The sequence below is a fragment of the Podarcis erhardii genome (assembly GCF_964252035.2).
Source record: "Podarcis erhardii genome assembly, chromosome: 2".
In the NCBI taxonomy this organism is placed as follows: domain Eukaryota; kingdom Metazoa; phylum Chordata; class Lepidosauria; order Squamata; family Lacertidae; genus Podarcis; species Podarcis erhardii.
In genome coordinates this window covers 37,245,777-37,263,264 of record NC_138498.1, presented here as the reverse complement: position 1 = coordinate 37,263,264, position 17,488 = coordinate 37,245,777, and the positions used below count along the sequence as shown (strand labels likewise).

Below are 17,488 nucleotides of genomic sequence, written 5' to 3'. Positions count from 1 at the left end.
CTGGACTATATTTTGAAGGGGGGGGGATGAACGAATTCCTATGCCCCACAAATAACCCAGAGATGCATTTTAAATAAAAGCACATATTCTACTCATGTAAAAACATCAGACAGGCCCCACAAATAACCCAGAGATGCATTTAAAATAAAAGGACACATTCTATTCATGTAAAAACACGCTGATTCCTGGACTGTCTGCGGGCCGGATTGAGAAGGCGATTGGGCCACATCCGGCCTCCGGGCCTTAGTTTGCCTACCCATGGCATAGTGCTCTATTGCATCCAGACGATCAGATAACAATCCCCCCTTCAAGGAGAATTTCTCTGGTCTGTTCTGCCCCATCTACGCAAGACGACCAGACCAAGCCACCTTTCTGACATTCTCTCTATGCATAAGAAACCCCCAGCTTGTTGGGTCACGCTTCCTCTCCCCACCCCAAATAAGGGCTGTTGAGAAATAAATGAATGAAGAGGCGAAAGGAGTTTCCATTTTTGGAAGCATGGACTAAAATAGACGTGTGTGTAGGAGATGCTGGCGCTGTGTGTGTGTGTGTGTGTGTGTGTGTGTGTCCAGCTGGTTGGTGAGTCAGAGACCAGAGAATGCGAGATGCACCCAAAAAGGATGGTGAATAACACACATTCCTCAGCGGTGACACTTTCCATCCAGATCTGACCTCTGGGTAACAACAGCAAATTTCTGGTTTCTATGAAGCTGCTTTCTGAATTCCCAAGACCTTTCCTGCCGGGAGAGCACTCCTGTTTTATCTCTCCTCTCTCCGAGCTCTTGACCCTGAGATGTCTGCAATAGCTCCCTTTGTCTCTTCTCCAACTTGACTCCATCTTCGTAATCGAGGCTGGCAGCCTCCCGTGGCTCTTCCTCTACACAAACACACACACACACACACAACACCATCATTTACAAATAGAGCAAATGGTAGCAACTGTAAAGGCCCTGTCCCATTGAATCAAGCATGGGAGATTAGATGAGGTGGGGAGGAGATGGGCAACAGGCCCACACACCATCTGGAATCTGACTGGCTATTCCACTCCTCTCCAGGGATGCAGAGATACGGAGAGGGAATATGTGCTGCTGCTGCTGGCTGCCCTGTTATGCATTCCAGCACCTAAGTGTTAATGGAAAAGTAAGTGTGGGCGTGTGGGCATTTGTGTCTGTGGAAGGGGGACTAGCAGATTGAGCCACCAGCTTCTCCAATGGCAAGAACTTGAAATCCAAACCCGAACAGAAAATCAATAACAAAAATGTTATTGAACAATTTTCAATAACAATTTTCAGAGCATTTCCTGAAGGATTCTGAGGATTGTAGTTTACTGAGGATGCTGAGAATTCGCGATTCTCCCTCTCACGGAACTTCATTTCCCGGCTCTCCCTGAGAGAAGAGAATTACTTTTCAACCTATGTATAGAATAGCAGCTCTTGTTCTGGGAATTTGCTAATACTGAGGTCTTCACTGTGGCACTATTATTGTTGTTGTTGTTGTTGTTGTTGTTTATATCCCCCCATCTGGGGGATTTTATTTTTATGCCTCCTTTCCACAGTTCAAAGCATACATGAGGAAGCTTACCACATGAAAAAAAATTACATAACTACTACATAACAAAAGTAGTTATAAACAATAAGTAAAGCACTGAAAAATACACAACCAAACTCAACCACTTCCACATACATCACAACAAGATCTAAAATAAAGTTACAAAAAACCAACAGTGATAACTGAACCGTCCCTCCCAATAACACCCCAGCCCAAGGGTCTGTTTAGCAGCCTCAGCTTTTGTAGTTGGAGTCAGTCAGGGCCCCACACTCCCAGGCCAGTGGAAAAAAGCCTGCAAGGCAGGGAGCAGGTCTCCCAGGACTCACAGCCAAGATGGTCTCTGGCCTCCTCAGCAGCCTCAGCTTTTGTAGCTGGAGCACCATCAGACATCCCCCTCCCCTTGGTGTTTGCCAAGCCCCCTGCCTCTGAACATGTGCAGGCACTCTGCAGATGCTCAGAGGTTCTGTGCTCTGTGTGTGTGTGTGTGTGTGTGTGTGTGTGTGTGTGTGTGTGCGTGTGCGTGACCAAAGATGGAATGAGGTGGATCAAAATGAACATGCTTAAAGTAGAAGGGGTGGGTCTATAAATCCAAGACCAAAGTTTCCTGCAATCATTATTTCCCCCCCTTTTATAATAGAGGTAGTTCCTTTTGTCACTCACATAAGCTACCACCAGAAAAGAATCAGGCTCCCACCTTCTCCTGGAATATGTATGTGTGCATTATTAACACAGGACAGGAAGTGGATAAATAACATTTTAAAACAGAATGTACATGCTAGCCAATTCAAGTTTTAAAGAGGGCAATTTTAAGGAAAAAAGCACTTAATGAATTATTTTTCTCTATTAACCATCTTGTGCAAACCATTTTTACGTGTGCTGTGAGTATAAGTTGCATGAATTTCTATCATGCATTTATAAGCCTTTAAATTCCATCTTCCGGCACCTGTTCCCCTGAAGAACAATGGGGAAGAAAGTGTAAATGAATTTAAGATTTATTTAATGGAAGATGCCTTTCAGTGAGATCCAACTAAAATTCTATCTTTGAGCTATTATGCCTATGATTCCCTTGTGATTCTGCAGTGTGCTGCTCTGTTTGTTTTGTAGGGAAGTCTTGCCGCCAGCATCTTTACAACAGATTTATGTTTAATTCCTCTGTTCCAGGAAGAAGATCAGGAATCAGAAAATGAGAAACTAGTGGTGAGGGAACCTGAGACTGAAGATGGTAAGTCTGGGGATGCATGACGGCTGGAGGGAGAAACGTTGGCGATAAAAGACTGCACGAGTGATGCAAAGAGCATCATTTAGTCTGGAGACCATCATTTTTTAATGTTCTTAATGTAAGACTGGAAGAAAGCCATTTTTAAAATTTATTTTGTTTGAAATTCTTAACCATTAGAGGCTGTGACAGAGCAAAAAGGGCAATTTTAAAATGGAATGCACATTCCAGTTAGTGCAAGCTTTTGTATGTGGACTGAAGGTATAGGGATCACTTGTGAAAATCAGAGCCAAGCGGAAAATGTGAACTTTAGAGTAAGATGCCTTATATTTCAGTAGACTGCAGTTCTAGGGAAAACTAGACAAATGCCACAATGCATTGCCACTTGGTTGGTTTTCCTGCTGATTTTCCTGACTTTCTATTGTAATCCAATTTCTAAATGTTAGTTGATTCAGTTCCATTCATAACATAAACAAAGTACATTTTAAATGTGTATACACCTACATGTAAATTAACACTAGATAATGAGAAAGACAGGGACGCGGGTGGTGCTGTGGGTTAAACCACAGAGCCTAGGACTTGCCGATCAGAAGGTCAGTGGTTCGAATCCCCGCGACGGGGTGAGCTCTTGTTGCTCGGTCCCTGCTCCTGCCAACCTAGCAGTTTGAAAGCACGCTAAAGTGCAAATAGATAAATAGGTACCGCTCTGGCAGGAAGGTAAACGGCGTTTCCATGCGCTGTTCTGGTTCGCCAGAAGCGGCTTGGTCACGCTGGCCACATGACCCGGAAGCTGTACGGCGGCTCCCTCGGCCAATAAAGCAAGATGAGAGTTGGTCACGACTAGATCTAGTGGTCAGGGGTCCCTTTACCTTTACTAATAAGAGACAGCAACTCCCAACTTCCCATTGTTTCTTACTTTAGAAATTCTCCTCTCTGTTGATTCCAACTTCTGTAGTCCTACCTACCCACCCCGCAGCCTTACCTGAACTGCTTCCATATTTTTGACCCTTTAAGCAACCTTGGGGAAATAGGCACATTTCTGAAAATATGAGGCTTGCCTTCCACCTCTATCTGGCTTTGTTGCACAAGAAGATTGTGCAGTGCATTGTGGGAATATCTCTCCATCATATTTAAATGTGAACAGAAAGCTCCATAGTGGCACACCTCAGCCATAGTACCCTTAGATTAAAAGCAAACAATATCTGCATCCCTACTAAATCAGGGATGACATACACACCTGGGTGGGATCTGATGACTTATTATTGGATGCGAACTCACCCCTTGCGATACAATGGAAGGGTCTGACAAAGAACTCTGGTGCTGACAATCGGAACCCTGCAAGTTCTACACTTTCGTCCTCTCCCCTCTGAGCCAGCAAAGATGAAAATCCAGGTGGCTTTCACTTTTCATTTCCACTTCTCTCCTATATTAGCAGAGGTGGGGGGGCAGGCGGGGAGCCAGAGAGGGAGGACTCAAGCAGCCTGGCAAGAACCCTGCTTCTTGAAGGATGTGAATTGGAGAGTCTGAGCCCAGTTATAAGGCGGTCTGATGAGAGCTAAGGCAAGGCTGTCACATCCTATAAATAAGGCCTCCGGTGAAGAAGTCCTGGGCATTGCATTCACTCTCCCATCCCTTCTGGGGGAGGGCAGAGGATTAGCTGCCTGTCCCCCAAGCAGCTGCTTCCTCCTCCTGATTATCAGGCTGTTAATTCTTTTCAGAGGAGATGCAAAGCAGGGGGAAGAACAAAAGACAAGCCGGGGATTTGTCAATGAAACCTTGTAAGAAGAAGATTGTCAAATTAGCACAGTGTGTCCACCAGTTGTATCAGCTGGCATCCTTCACGTTCATGAAAATACTAGGCAATTTATATTAATTGCAGGCGTTTTAGATGCGGACCTCCAGCAAATGGTGTGTGTCCCCCCCCCCTCCACACCAACCGCCAGAGCAGACCTCAGCATGGAACAAATTGCACATCTGAAATGATAATACATTTAAAAATAAAGCAGAATGCTAGCGTGGCAGCGTAGCTCACCAACACACAACCTTTGCCATTCAGCACAGATCTGCTTTCTATTTTTGCCTCCACCTACCCTTGCTTTACAACGACTTTGGAAGCCGAGCCTAGAGCTCCTTGCCAGATCTGGAGGGCATCTCTGAAGAGGTTCATATGGAGCCCTGTTTAAGTGATTAGTCCATCAGTTGATTTGCAAATGATTAATTGACTAATTGGGGAACACAGCGTAAAGCAAGGCAGACAGAAACATGTGTGCCTTGAGGCCTTTCCAGCTAAATTTGAAAAAAACAAAACCCCTCTGTATTTTATGCCACGATCCAGCACCAGCGGCTCAAATTCCAGTGTCCAGTTAGGGTTGCCAACTTTTCAACTGGCCCTTGTAGCTGTGCTTTCAGCAGTGCTGCGATCTGCACCAATTGGCAGGTGGTTCCTGCAGTTCAAACAATAGGAACACACCAGATTTACTGGGGGTTGCTTTTGCAGTTGGCAAGCCTGATAATCTTACTGAACTTTAAATGGGGCACTGGGCTTGGCTTACTTTAAAAAGTGCTGCATTACTTTTTGGGGTTGGAGGATCATTTGAGGAAGTTTACAGAAAGTTGTCACGGTGCTGTTTGCAACTTGTCTGGTGGTTACAGCAAGTGGGACAAATCCTTGTCCCACTTTCTTGCTGTCCCTCGAGGCCCCATGTCACAGCAACAATCCTATTGGCTCAGGAGGATTACACTTATCACCCTTATAAACAATCTTTAATCCTCACAAACCATGTCCACAAGGCAGGGGAAGTGATTATCATCCCTGTTTTATAGTGTCATTTGTTGGCGCTCACACAGCAATCCTTTTTTTTGAGAAATAAGAAGTGGAGCTGCCACATTTCTTTATAGGCGCTGCTCCTGTGCCTTTGACAGCAGTCTGGCACACAGACGCTAAGCAGGTGAATCCTTTGCCTTCATTTTATCTCTGCACCCAGAAAGGTTTTGCTGGTTAAAGGCACAGGACGAAGGCCAGTTTAAAAAGGGGGGGGGACATAAGAAACTGCCTTAAACTGTGTGAAACCAATTATCTAGACCAATATTGCATATTCTGACTGGCAGCAGTTTTTGAGGTCTTTTGAGATCACTATCTGATCCTTTAGTTCCACTTTTGTTTCTTTTAGAGATTTTCTGCAAAGCATGTCCTTTGCTATAGAGCTATGATCTTTTCACACACAAAAGTATCGCCTACTGGGTTGTATCTTCCCACCCTTTATATCTTCTTGTATGCATACAAATGTAATGTGTAGTCCTGAATAATAGTTGTGTCAGGTGTAGCTTGTCCTCATCTTGTAGCACCTACGAAACAAAGCCCAGGGGGACGTTGGCACTAGGTTTCCAGATGGACTGTAAAGTTGCATGCCAAAGCATTTAACAGTCCCAGCGGCTGAATTTCTGCCTGCTCCATAGCTTTTAAAGGCACATGAGTCCTGCCAAAAGGTGGAAGCTCTAGATAAACAAAGCACAGAGCCAATGCAGACAGTGGACCTCTCTTGGCGTCCTTTTTACTGTGCATTCATGATGGCATCGGGGTGGTTATATGCAGTAGTGTTTGTGCCTGCAAAAATATTGCAGTGCTTTGTTTCCAATTGGTGCGTGCCCCTTAGCTTCCTGCCAACATCCTGTACCTCTTTGTACCACAAAGGTTCCAGCTTCATTTGTTCTTTGCCCTCGCTTTCGTCGCAGCACTATATGCTCCTCCAGAAAGCAGTCACGCAATAACATTGGGGGATTATCACAGAACAGCCAAGAAAGCAGAAGGGTGGGTGGGTGGGTGGTTCAGTCCACCACCACTTTCATTGCACCAGTGGCATGTTGCAGAATACACCAGCAAAACACCACCAGTCTGGCCCTGTGAGGGTGAGGTTTCTAAGAGCAATACTAGAGACTAGTAGCCAACCAGAGCTCTGACATGAGGCTACAGAGCTATTTTATTCACCTAGTAAGGCTCAGAGTGGTGATTTTTAGGGTGATCAGATGCAAAGGAGGACAGGGACCTTTAACCATTTGTAAAAGTGGGAAGCATTTCCTCCCCAGCAGGTGCTGTCTGTCTTGCGAAGGTAAGAAAAGCTGCACCTCCTGAAATTTCCACACTTGCAGTACTACAAAAGGTTCAGGGGCCCAGTCTTCCTTCCCATCTGGCTTGTCCAATTCCCTGATACTACATATGTATGCAGACACACCTGAACAGGCATCACTGAGTGAAAATAAGAAAGGTGCATCATCGATCTCCAGCTCTGCATCCAACATTGATTAAGCGACTTCCAAATTAAAGAAAGAAGCTAGAAGGAAAACTATTACTGTCCTAAGAAGGAGGCAACATGATCCCTGGGTGTGTTGGAATTTATTCATTTCACAAACCTGAGATACCATTTACTGGAATAGCTTAAAATATCCATGTAAAATGCCAATAGCAGTTAGTGGAGGCAGACAGGATTCCAAGGCTTGGGGAACTTGAGGTCATACAAGATCTTTGCCATATGGGACTCTGGTGCTGAGGCTGTCTCGGTTCATACACTCGTCCCCTCCCAACCACGAAGAAAGGTATTATATAATTCAGGCATATTAATAGAATTGGGAAGGCCAAGAAGGTGAGGCCCCTGGCAGCCATGTGGGAATTGAATTGTTAGCCAGCAAATTTTGTACTTCGCTAATGCATTTTGCGCCCCTGCCTGCAGCATCCAGCCTTCTGAGTGTTTCTCTGACGTAAATGGATGCCTCTCTCCCCAGTTCCCATCTTTGTAGAAGAGTGCCCATTATTATAGTTCAACTACTTTCTGTTTCCTCTTTCTTTTTTCTTTTTTCTTTTGCAATCTGACTCTGGGTTCGCTTCTTCTTCTACTTCTTTTCGGCAACTTGAACTTAAGTCTGCTTCCAGACAGATTCAGCGGGAGATTTCCGCCCCATTTCAGCACTGCAGTCTTGTGCTTCATCAGATTTGGGCGGCAAGGCTGCCCACTTCAGTGCTGCTGATCAAATACGTAGTGCTGCTGCAGTATCAAATATCAATATTATTTTATCATATTTGATTCCTGAACTCTATGAAACCTCCAGGGTGTGTAGCATTATGCCGCCGAATACCAGCTGCTGGGAGCAACAAGGCTACTTTACAACTGATCAGGGATATGGACTCAGTATCACATCATTTCAAAAGTACCAGGTCCATGCAGATTTAGGAGCCAATATAATTTTAAGTGTTTTGTAGACTGCATATAGCAGGAGATGAATGACTTGGCAAATCTGCCACTGACTTTGCATGCTGAATGTTAGAAACCAAAGCTTCATGTTTCACATCCTCTTATCCATCTGGGTGCAGCCAGAAATGAAGCTTTTAACAAGCTGAGACCTACCCCAAGCATCCCTCTTCATCTTCCTTAAAGGTGTGACATTGCCACACAAGAATCTCCAGTAGGCTATAGGATTCACAGGTTTAAAACTTGGAAATGAGTCCTATCAAACTACAGTGGACGCTTGGGTTGCGAATGTGATCCGTGCGGGATGTATATTCGCAACCCGCAGCGGCGCATCTGCGCACGCACGGGTTGCAATTCGGCACTTCTGCGCATGCGCAAAATCCCAGAAGGAACCCGTTCCGGTACTTCCGGGTTTCGGCAGTCCGTAACCCAAAAAAACGCAACCTAAAGCATCTGTAACCTGAGGTATTACTGAAATTGGGATAACTTTCTGAGAAAATGACCTGCATAGGATCAGATTGTGAGGAAGATAGGATGGGAAAGCATTTAAAGTTCTCTATTTTTAAAAATAATAATAAAAAAAGACTTCATGGAAGAAGATGACCTTTTGAGGCAGAGTCCCATGGCATCTGGCAGGCTCATGATGGGGTGGGTGAGGGCAAAGGAGTGAGTTTAGCTAAATGCCTTTTAAAATTGTATTTCCAGCTGCTTTGTTTAAAGTAGGTCATTCCACTCCTCTTACATATTTTGCAACAAGTCTCCTGCCCAGAACTTGAAAAGTGTCTCCTGTAGTTTGCTGGAGGCAGGGAAGATATAAATATTGGTAGGCCTTTTCATTTCAGCCCAATTGCTATGAACACTTGGAAAGCTTGCTTTGCCATATTTAGAATTCTTTACTGCATCTATTGATAATTTAAACTTAGGTTATGTAGGGGTTGCAGGTGCTTCCACACTGTTGTTATTTTTGAGGGAGACTCTGCCACAAATTCAGGTTGCTCAATTATATTTGATTGGGAGGTCTTGTGCAACAAACCCACTTCCCTAAAAGTTTGGACTTTTTGCAATAAGGAAAGTGAGGGATAACACGTGCTTCGAGGCAACGTCATCTAACCTCTCTGCAGACAAATCAGAACGAATGCACATTAAATAGCAAACATTGTCTAATCAGAATAAATGCTCAATAAATCAGGATGAACGCTCAATAAACAGGTCGTGTGGAAGGACCCACAGAGATTGTGTGTTGATCTTTAAATGACGAAGTTCTCACAGAAGAAGTAAAAACTAGAGAAATAAGAGTTAAGTTGCAAGCATGGATAGATGACCGTCGACTTTGTTCAGTAAACTTTCATTAGTGTTTGAAGCAGCAGCAGCAGCTTTAGCACACATTGATCACTCTGAAAATGTTTTATTTTTCATTTTTGTTCTGAAATGACATGGTATGTTGATGGTCACTCATCATCTACCATCTGAATGCCAGAGCATCAGGACTCGCCCCCCAGCCCTATCCTCTTCCACTTGTGTCTGGGCAGCTAGATCTAGCTGCATCCTATCCAGCTTCATCCTATCTTCCCAACAGCATTAGAGCAGGGGTGAAGGAATCTGCGGCTACGACTGACGGAAGTCCAACGTCATTGGGAGAAGCAAAAGTCCCCCATCCCTGCGCTTCAGACAGGAGCCTGCCATGCATGCGGTTGAGGGGAAGCCATTTGCCTCAGGTGGCAGATCCCTCCCCTTCTCTGCCCCTGCACCTGCCATTGTGCCACTGTCAGTCCTGCTGGGGCTTCAGCTGTGCCACCAACCCAACGACTGTGCCGCTGCACCCACTGCCCCTGTATTGCGGCGGCAGCACAGGTACAGCTGCAGATGAGGGTACAGTTGCAGTAATGCAGCTGGCAGCAATGTGGGGGAATTAAAGAACCTTTTAATGAAGGTGAAAGAGGAGAGCGCAAAATATGGTCTGAAGCTCAACATCAAAAAAACGAAGATCATGGCCACTGGGCCCATCACCTCCTGGCAAATAGAAGAGGAAGAAATGGAGGCAGTGAGAGATTTTACCTTCTTGGGCTCCATGATCACTGCAGATGGTGACAGCAGCCATGAAATTAAAAGACGCCTGCTTCTTGGGAGAAAAGCAATGACAAACCTAGCCAGCATCTTAAAAAGCAGAGACATCACCTTGCCGACAAAGGTCCGTATAGTTAAAGCTATGGTTTTCCCAGTAATAATGCATGGAAGTGAGAGCTGGACCATAAAGAAGGCTGATCGCAGAAGAATGGATGCTTTTGAATTATGGTGCTGGAGGAGACTCTTGAGAGTCCCATGGACTGCAAGAAGATCAAACCTATCCATTCTGAAGGAAATCAGCCCTGACTGCTCACTGGAAGGACAGATCGTGAAGCTGAGGCTCCAATACTTTGGCCACCTCATGAGAAGAGAAGACTCCCTGGAAAAGACCCTGATGTTGGGAAAGATGGAGGGCACAAGGAGAAGAGGACGACAGAGGACGAGATGGTTGGACAGTGTTGTCGAAGCTACCAGCATGAGTTTGACCAAACTGCGGGAGGCAGTGGAAGACAGGAGTGCCTGGCGTACTCTGGTCCATGGGGTCACGGAGAGTAGGCACAACTAAATTACTAAACAACAAGCAGTGTTGGGGGCATGGCAGAGGCAGGGAGGGGACCAGGATCTGTGGGTGGGGGGTGCCATTGTGCAGGTGGGGACAGCGTCGTCGTGTTTTGCCTGCAGCGGCAACATGTCTCAGGCTGGCCCTGACTATGGAAAGAAGTGGTAGAAAGAGGCTCTTGGTAGATTCATCAGCTATTATAGCGTGCCTGTTCACTTTTTTATTCAGTCAGCCAGGCTTTCCTCCAGGATGCCCCTACTCCATTCCAATCCCCCCAAATCCAGTTTTATATCGTTGCTGTTTTCTCCCTTCATCCCCAACAAACTGTCAGCATTTTGTGGTCAGTGAGCACGCTCGGTGCTATTTCTTTTTTTACAAAATGGGCCTGTATTCCGTGCACTTTTCCACTGCTGGTTTGTGGATGTGTGTACACACAACAACATCGGCCTCAATCAACAGCTCTCCTGTAGTTTCTTGAAAAACACTGAGTTTTGATGCTTTTCCTCTCAAACCAGCTTTGATCCTATTTGAAAACGTAACCATATGAAGGCATCCACACACACTCTCTGTCCGCTGTTGTGAACTCAAAAGGTGGGAAACTTGGAAACAGGCCCCCCCCCCAATACAGCTGTATGCAGTGACATGCAAATGTGATTTGAAATGCAACGAGGTGGGGACGACCTGGCTGCTTTTAAAGCTGGCCTTTTTGTATTTATTGCAGTCCTTCCTCTGAACATATACTCTCTCTCGTCCAAGCACATTCTAATTCATTACACTTCCCTTTTGGTCATCTGATTACATAAGCACCAGCACTCTCACCTGAACATCGGCAACAGAGAGAATGATTGCAAAGCGATCTTAGGTTTCTCTTACTCCTTCCACAAGAGGCAACTGAAAATATCATGGCCTCCCTGGACATTCCACTGGGAACGAAAACAAACAAAACTCTGTACTTCAGAGCTTTCTGAATATGCCGGTGGCCAGGCTAACCCTAAGTACAGAAACAACAAATCCTTTCTCCGTTCCTTATTCAATTCCTTTCATAAATCATAGCGTTACTGCTGATTTCTCTCAATGAATGGTCTCGGTAGCATTTATCCAGGAACTCCAGGATCAGTGACCCATTAAAGCGCCTTTTCAAGCTCTCTGGTAGTGTGTGATAATTAAATGAGCTGAAGTTCTGCACACTTCCAGTCGATCAGACTTGTGTGGCTGCCATTGTCAGGGGACGCTGTTGGTTTTTCCATGGGGGGAAATGAGATTTCATGAAGCTTCATTTTCCTCAAGGCTGCTGAGCCAAGGCTTTGCTGTTCAGAGTGGTTGCTGTTGCTGAAAGTGTGTGATATATGGGAAGGGAGTGAATTTGCATAGTGCTGTTTTCCAGTAGTTTTACTCCAATGCTGCAAGCAAACGTCATAGTTTACCTCTACCTTTTGTGGGCTGCTCTTTCTTCTCAGTCCTAGAAAATATAAAATATATGCTATGGAGCTGGTTGGCATTACACCCAGTTTTCCCTCCTTGCGTCCCAGTACATACTTTAGTTGTCCACAGATTGCTCCAGAAACTATAGTTTCTGAGGGTGACCGATCCAAAATAGAGGAGGGAGACTGAAGCATGTGTAGGGTCCAGGAATTTTTACTTCTGCATATATAGGTCCGGCAGATGGATTCCCCCCCTACCTTGAGGTAAGTAGTTTTCTCAGGTGGTTTGAACTGGGGGATAGAGCAATATGGAGGGTATTAAATATAGGGGTTGAGCCAGAGAAGTGGTAGCTAAAGGGATTCCCTCGATATGTTGGACTCCAACTTCCATCAGCCCCAACCAACATGACCAGTGGTCAGGGATGATGGGAGCTGTGATCCAGCAACATCTGAAGAGCACCTGCATTGGCTATATCTGAGGCAGAGCTTTGAGCACTACCACTTTTGGGAGGCGGGGGTGAGCAACCACCTCTATGACTCTTAACTGGTGCCACAATTGGCTAATGAATCGATTAATTGGTTGAAGCAGAAATTTAATTCCTGCCCTTTTACCCGACACCATCAGAATTCCATACGGTTGGCTCTGCACGGGGCCTTTCCCTTTGGCAGTCGGGCTCATACTATCACCTGAAGCCATTAGGGGTGGGGGTGGCGCAAGGCAGCCTAGGGGGCTCTGAGGGAAACCCTGGGGCGCTTCCTCCCCATCTGTTCCCGACCCCTCGCCAAAGACAAGAACCGCTCGCTCGGAGCAGTAATACAAACAGCATGACAATTCCTCGTGAAGATGTATTGCCGGAGATGCGCAAAGCGCTGTTTGGCTCTTTCCAAATGAGATGCAAATTGCCGACAGCATGTTATTATGCTGATGGCGTGACATTAGCATATACAAATGAAGCAGCGGTCCTTCAGCTCCTGATAAGTTGCCTCTCGCAATGGCGAGAAAGCTGCATAGCCTGCTTTACAACAATACCCTCCTCTCTGCAGTTAGAAATAAAGCTCTAAGAATAGACAGTGTCCCCCTGCTCCCCACACATGGAGAACAACCTGTGCCCCACTGGAGAGTCCCAACAATGAGACAGCATTGCTCCATCGTCCGCCTGGTGCAGAGTGTATTTAAATGCAACCTTTTATGTATGCACGCTTAAAAGAAGAGAAGCTGACAGGCACAGGTGCCTCCCCCTTGCCTTGGGGCCTTTAAATTACTTCCAGGCCTATCATTTACTGGGGCTCTTGTAGGAAGATAACCCAGAACTGCGGTTTAAAACATAAACAAAGAGCTCTACCAAAAACCTGCTTTGAATAGATAAACCTCGGGTCTTTGCCTACTAGTTATAGCTTTAATTACGTCTACAGGATTCCAGAGAAATAAAGCATCATTCAGTGCTGTAAAGAAAGGCAGCAGACCCAATCGACAACTTAGGAATCCTCTTGTGTTTTCAGTATTTTGTTGGGAGCCACCCAGAATGGCTGGGACAACCCAGTCAGATGGGTGGCAAATAAATAAAATCATCATCACCATCACGTGGTAACAAAGAAAACCACTGCCCCATAAAATCTTGGGTTGTGCTCACACGTTTGAGTCATATATGCAACATGCTTAATGGGTACACAATTCAACACAGAATTTGTCATGCTAGAGCCGCACTGTGTGAGGAGACACCGGGCAGAACAACACACAGAGATGTGACCGTAGGGGGAGGTTAGGGAATGGTGATTAAAGTGAGAATAAAGCGATTGCGTTGTGATCTACTCAGGACAACTTATCTGCCATTCTCTGAAAAATGCATAGGAAACGTTTCTTGCACCTATAAGAGATGGCTGGATATGACCAGCTCGCACCTTTAATTTTTTTAAAAAATGTTTCTTCTGATTTTCACATTTCAGAATTGAAAAATCTGAAGTGGAATTATTTTCAAAGATGCAACTAGATTGCTGTGTGATGAACATTTTTGGCCCAGCTCAGTTTTCTTTCTGTGTGATTATAGATTGCATGCAAAACTAAAGCATTAAACAGCTCACAAGGGAAACAGATAAATCTCTGGCTGGAAGGAAGGCAAAATCAGAATAATGTAGGGTAATCAAAATAGCATTTGCTTCTTCCTAATATGGAAGTGAACCCTTAATTCAAGGAGAAAGGGATATTCTTCAGAAAACAATAGCCTGATCTTTTGCATTTTGTTGGAAATAAGTCTCACCATTATATAGTCTTTCCTCCCGTGTCAGCACAAAATTGTGGACCTAGTTCTTTCTTTGTTCTGACTTTCTCTCTTTCTTCTGTAGCAGATGAACAGTTCTCCTTTAAATATAGTCCTGGAAAACTGAGAGGAAACCAGTATAAAACCATGATGACCAAAGAAGAACTTGAAGAAGAACAAAGGTAAGCTGAGCATCCTTTTAAATTCAGCAGATCAGCCAGAGATTGGAACCCATCTTCTTCTGGTTACAATTTGTAACTCAGAATTATTTGGCTGCTGCTCAAAAGACTAACATTCGGGTCTGTTTGCACCTGCTGCTTTCCTGGGAATTAAAGACCGGCTAATGGCTATGTGGTATTCCCATTTTGAGAGATGCTGCCCACTTCCTTGGAAACAGCTCTGCTGGCAAGGAATGGCTCTAGCCTCCTATTTCAAGGAGGGATCTCGAGGTCGTCCAAGCAATGAATAGCCAGCATTTCTCAGAGGAACAAGATATACTGTGGGCATCCTGTTGTGGTTGTCCTCAGGCTCAGACAAGTTCAGTTTAAATCACTTTCCAAACAGGTTTTCTTTTCTTTTTAGTTTAGCCACCCAGTATGGTAGGGATCATGTAAAAAAGACGCCATTTCTGGCCTTCCATTACTTTCTCATGCTGTGGACTTCTGCGCAGTAAGACCTCTTGTCAACCAGGGAGCAGATGGCCAGTGAGATTAACTATACATATTTCCACTAATACCCCTGGGAATGGTGCTTTACCAGCCTTCCACAACCTGGTGTCCTCCAGATGTTTGGGCAACTCTCACCAGCAGCTGCATCAGTGGGGTTGATAGAATTTGTAGGCCAAAGGCTGTACTGCATCAAAATATATCATCATTCCTATTACGTAGTGGGTTGACAAAGCACACGGCACAGAGATTTCTTCAAGTGGTTCTTTATAGTAAGCTGGAACTGAACTGAACTGAACAGCTCAGCCGGCCTGCTTTTATAGGCAGCCGGCTGTCAACATTGTAACAACAACACCCCAGGGTTTCCCCCCCCCCCCAAATTAACTGAGTGAAAACTATGTACACAATACCCCTGGTGGCCAGGGTGAGAATTTCAATACATAACAGTTCCCATTCAGGAAGGCTGAGCTGCTGCTGCTCATTACAGATCTGCCACCACTTGATACCTTCTGCTATCTCATATCTAGCATGGTAAGCTACCGCCACCCCCACAAAAAATGTAAGTTCCCCCCAGTACTGAAGATTATAAAATCAAGTGCCAAAAAGGGTCTTGGCTGAATGCTTCATCCAACCCTAGCACTGGAAGATGTCATAGAATAGAATCATAGAATCATAGAGTTGGAAGAGACCACAAGGGCCATCGAGTCCAACCCCCTGCCAAGCAGGAAACACCATCAGAGCACTCTTGACATATGGTTGTCAAGCCTCTGCTTAAAGACCTCCAAAGAAGGAGACTCCACCACACTCCTTGGCAGCAAATTCCACTGTCGAACAGCTCTTACTGTCAGGAAGTTCTTCCTAATGTTTAGGTGGAATCTTCTTTCTTGTAGTTTGGATCCATTGCTCCGTGTCCGCTTCTCTGGAGCAGCAGAAAACAACCTTTCTCCCTCCTCTATGTGACATCCTTTTATATATTTGAACATGGCTATCATATCACCCCTTAACCTCCTCTTCTCCAGGCTAAACATGCCCAGCTCCCTTAGCCGTTCCTCATAAGGCATCGTTTCCAGGCCTTTGACCATTTTGGTTGCCCTCCTCTGGACACGTTCCAGTTTGTCAGTGTCCTTCTTGAACTGTGGTGCCCAGAACTGGACACAGTACTCCAGGTGAGGTCTGACCAGAGCAGAATACAGTGGCACTATTACTTCCCTTGATCTAGATGCTATACTCCTATTGATGCAGCCCAGAATTGCATTGGCTTTTTTAGCTGCCGCGTCACACTGTTGGCTCATGTCAAGTTTGTGGTCAACCAAGACTCCTAGATCCTTTTCACATGTACTGCTCTCAAGCCAGGTGTCACCCATCTTGTATTTGTGCCTCTCATTTTTTTTGCCCAAGTGCAATACTTTACATTTCTCCCTGTTAAAATTCATCTTGTTTGTTTTGGCCCAGTTCTCTAATCTGTCAAGGTCGTTTTGAAGTGTGATCCTGTCCTCTGGGGTGTTAGCACCCCTCCCAGTTTGGTGTCATCTGCAAATTTGATCAGGATGCCCTTGAGTCCATCATCCAAGTCGTTGATAAAGATGTTGAATAAGACCGGGCCCAAGACAGAACCCTGTGGCACCCCACTAGTCCCTCTTCTCCAGGATGAAGAGGAACCATTGATGAGCACCCTTTGGGTTCGGTCAGTCAGCCAGTTACAAATCCACTGAGTGGTAGCATAGTCAAGACCGCATTTTACCAGCTTCTTTACAAGAATATCATGGGGCACCTTGTCAAATGCCTTGCTGAAATCAAGGTTGGCTACATCCACTGCGTTCCCTTCATCTACCAGGCTTGTAATTCTGTCAAAAAAACGAGATCAGGTTAGTCTGACATGACTTATTTTTCAGAAATCCATGCTGACTATTGGTGATCACAGCATTCCTTTCTAGGTGCTCACAGACTGTTTGCTTAATGATCTGCTCCAAAATCTTCCCTGGTATTGATGTCAGACTGACTGGGCGGTAATTATTTGTTTTTTTTTTTTTTATAAATATTTATTAAGGTTTTTTAAAATATAAATGCACACATCAAACAATCTTACTTTTATAACAACAAATTCTTCACTTCTTTGGACTCCCTCACGTCCCCCTCTCCCATTTACATCATTAAAAAAAAAAAGAATTTTTCCAAACAAATTATCAACTTGTTTACAATCTCATGTCCACACATTCCAATATAATTTAACACTTTTTCCAATAAAGTTTTTATATTTTCTTTAGTCTCACTTATCATCAAATTTAAATCTAGTTTAGTGGTGGCCAGTTTTTTATAATCTAGCATCCTTCTTAACATTCAAACAAATTACAATGTTTTTGTAGATACATCTTGAATTTCTCCCAGTCTTCCTCCATCTTTTCTTCTCCCAGGTCTCGGATTCTGCCAGTCATCTCGGCCAGTTGCATATAGTCCATCAGCTGCATCTGCCACTCTTCCAGTGTGGGTAAATCTTGAGTTTTCCAATTTTTTGCGATGAGA

The 17,488-nt window shown here is 44.8% G+C and overlaps 1 protein-coding gene across 6 annotated transcripts in view; it reads left to right on the top strand.

The window, feature by feature from the left end:
- Window positions 1-17,488, top strand: part of JMJD6 (jumonji domain containing 6, arginine demethylase and lysine hydroxylase) — a 93,477-nt gene that overhangs the window by 52,015 nt on the left and 23,974 nt on the right. For 3 of the 6 annotated variants that reach the window (XM_081850801.1, XM_081850803.1, XM_081850802.1), the window contains exons 7-9: window positions 1,056-1,140; window positions 2,710-2,770; window positions 14,389-14,485. In XM_081850801.1, the coding sequence (XP_081706927.1) occupies window positions 1,056-1,140; window positions 2,710-2,770; window positions 14,389-14,485 (243 nt within the window). The remainder of the gene's footprint in view (window positions 1-1,055; window positions 1,141-2,709; window positions 2,771-14,388; window positions 14,486-17,488) is intronic. The other 3 variants (XR_014153601.1, XR_014153602.1, XR_014153603.1) reach the window with 1 other exon arrangement.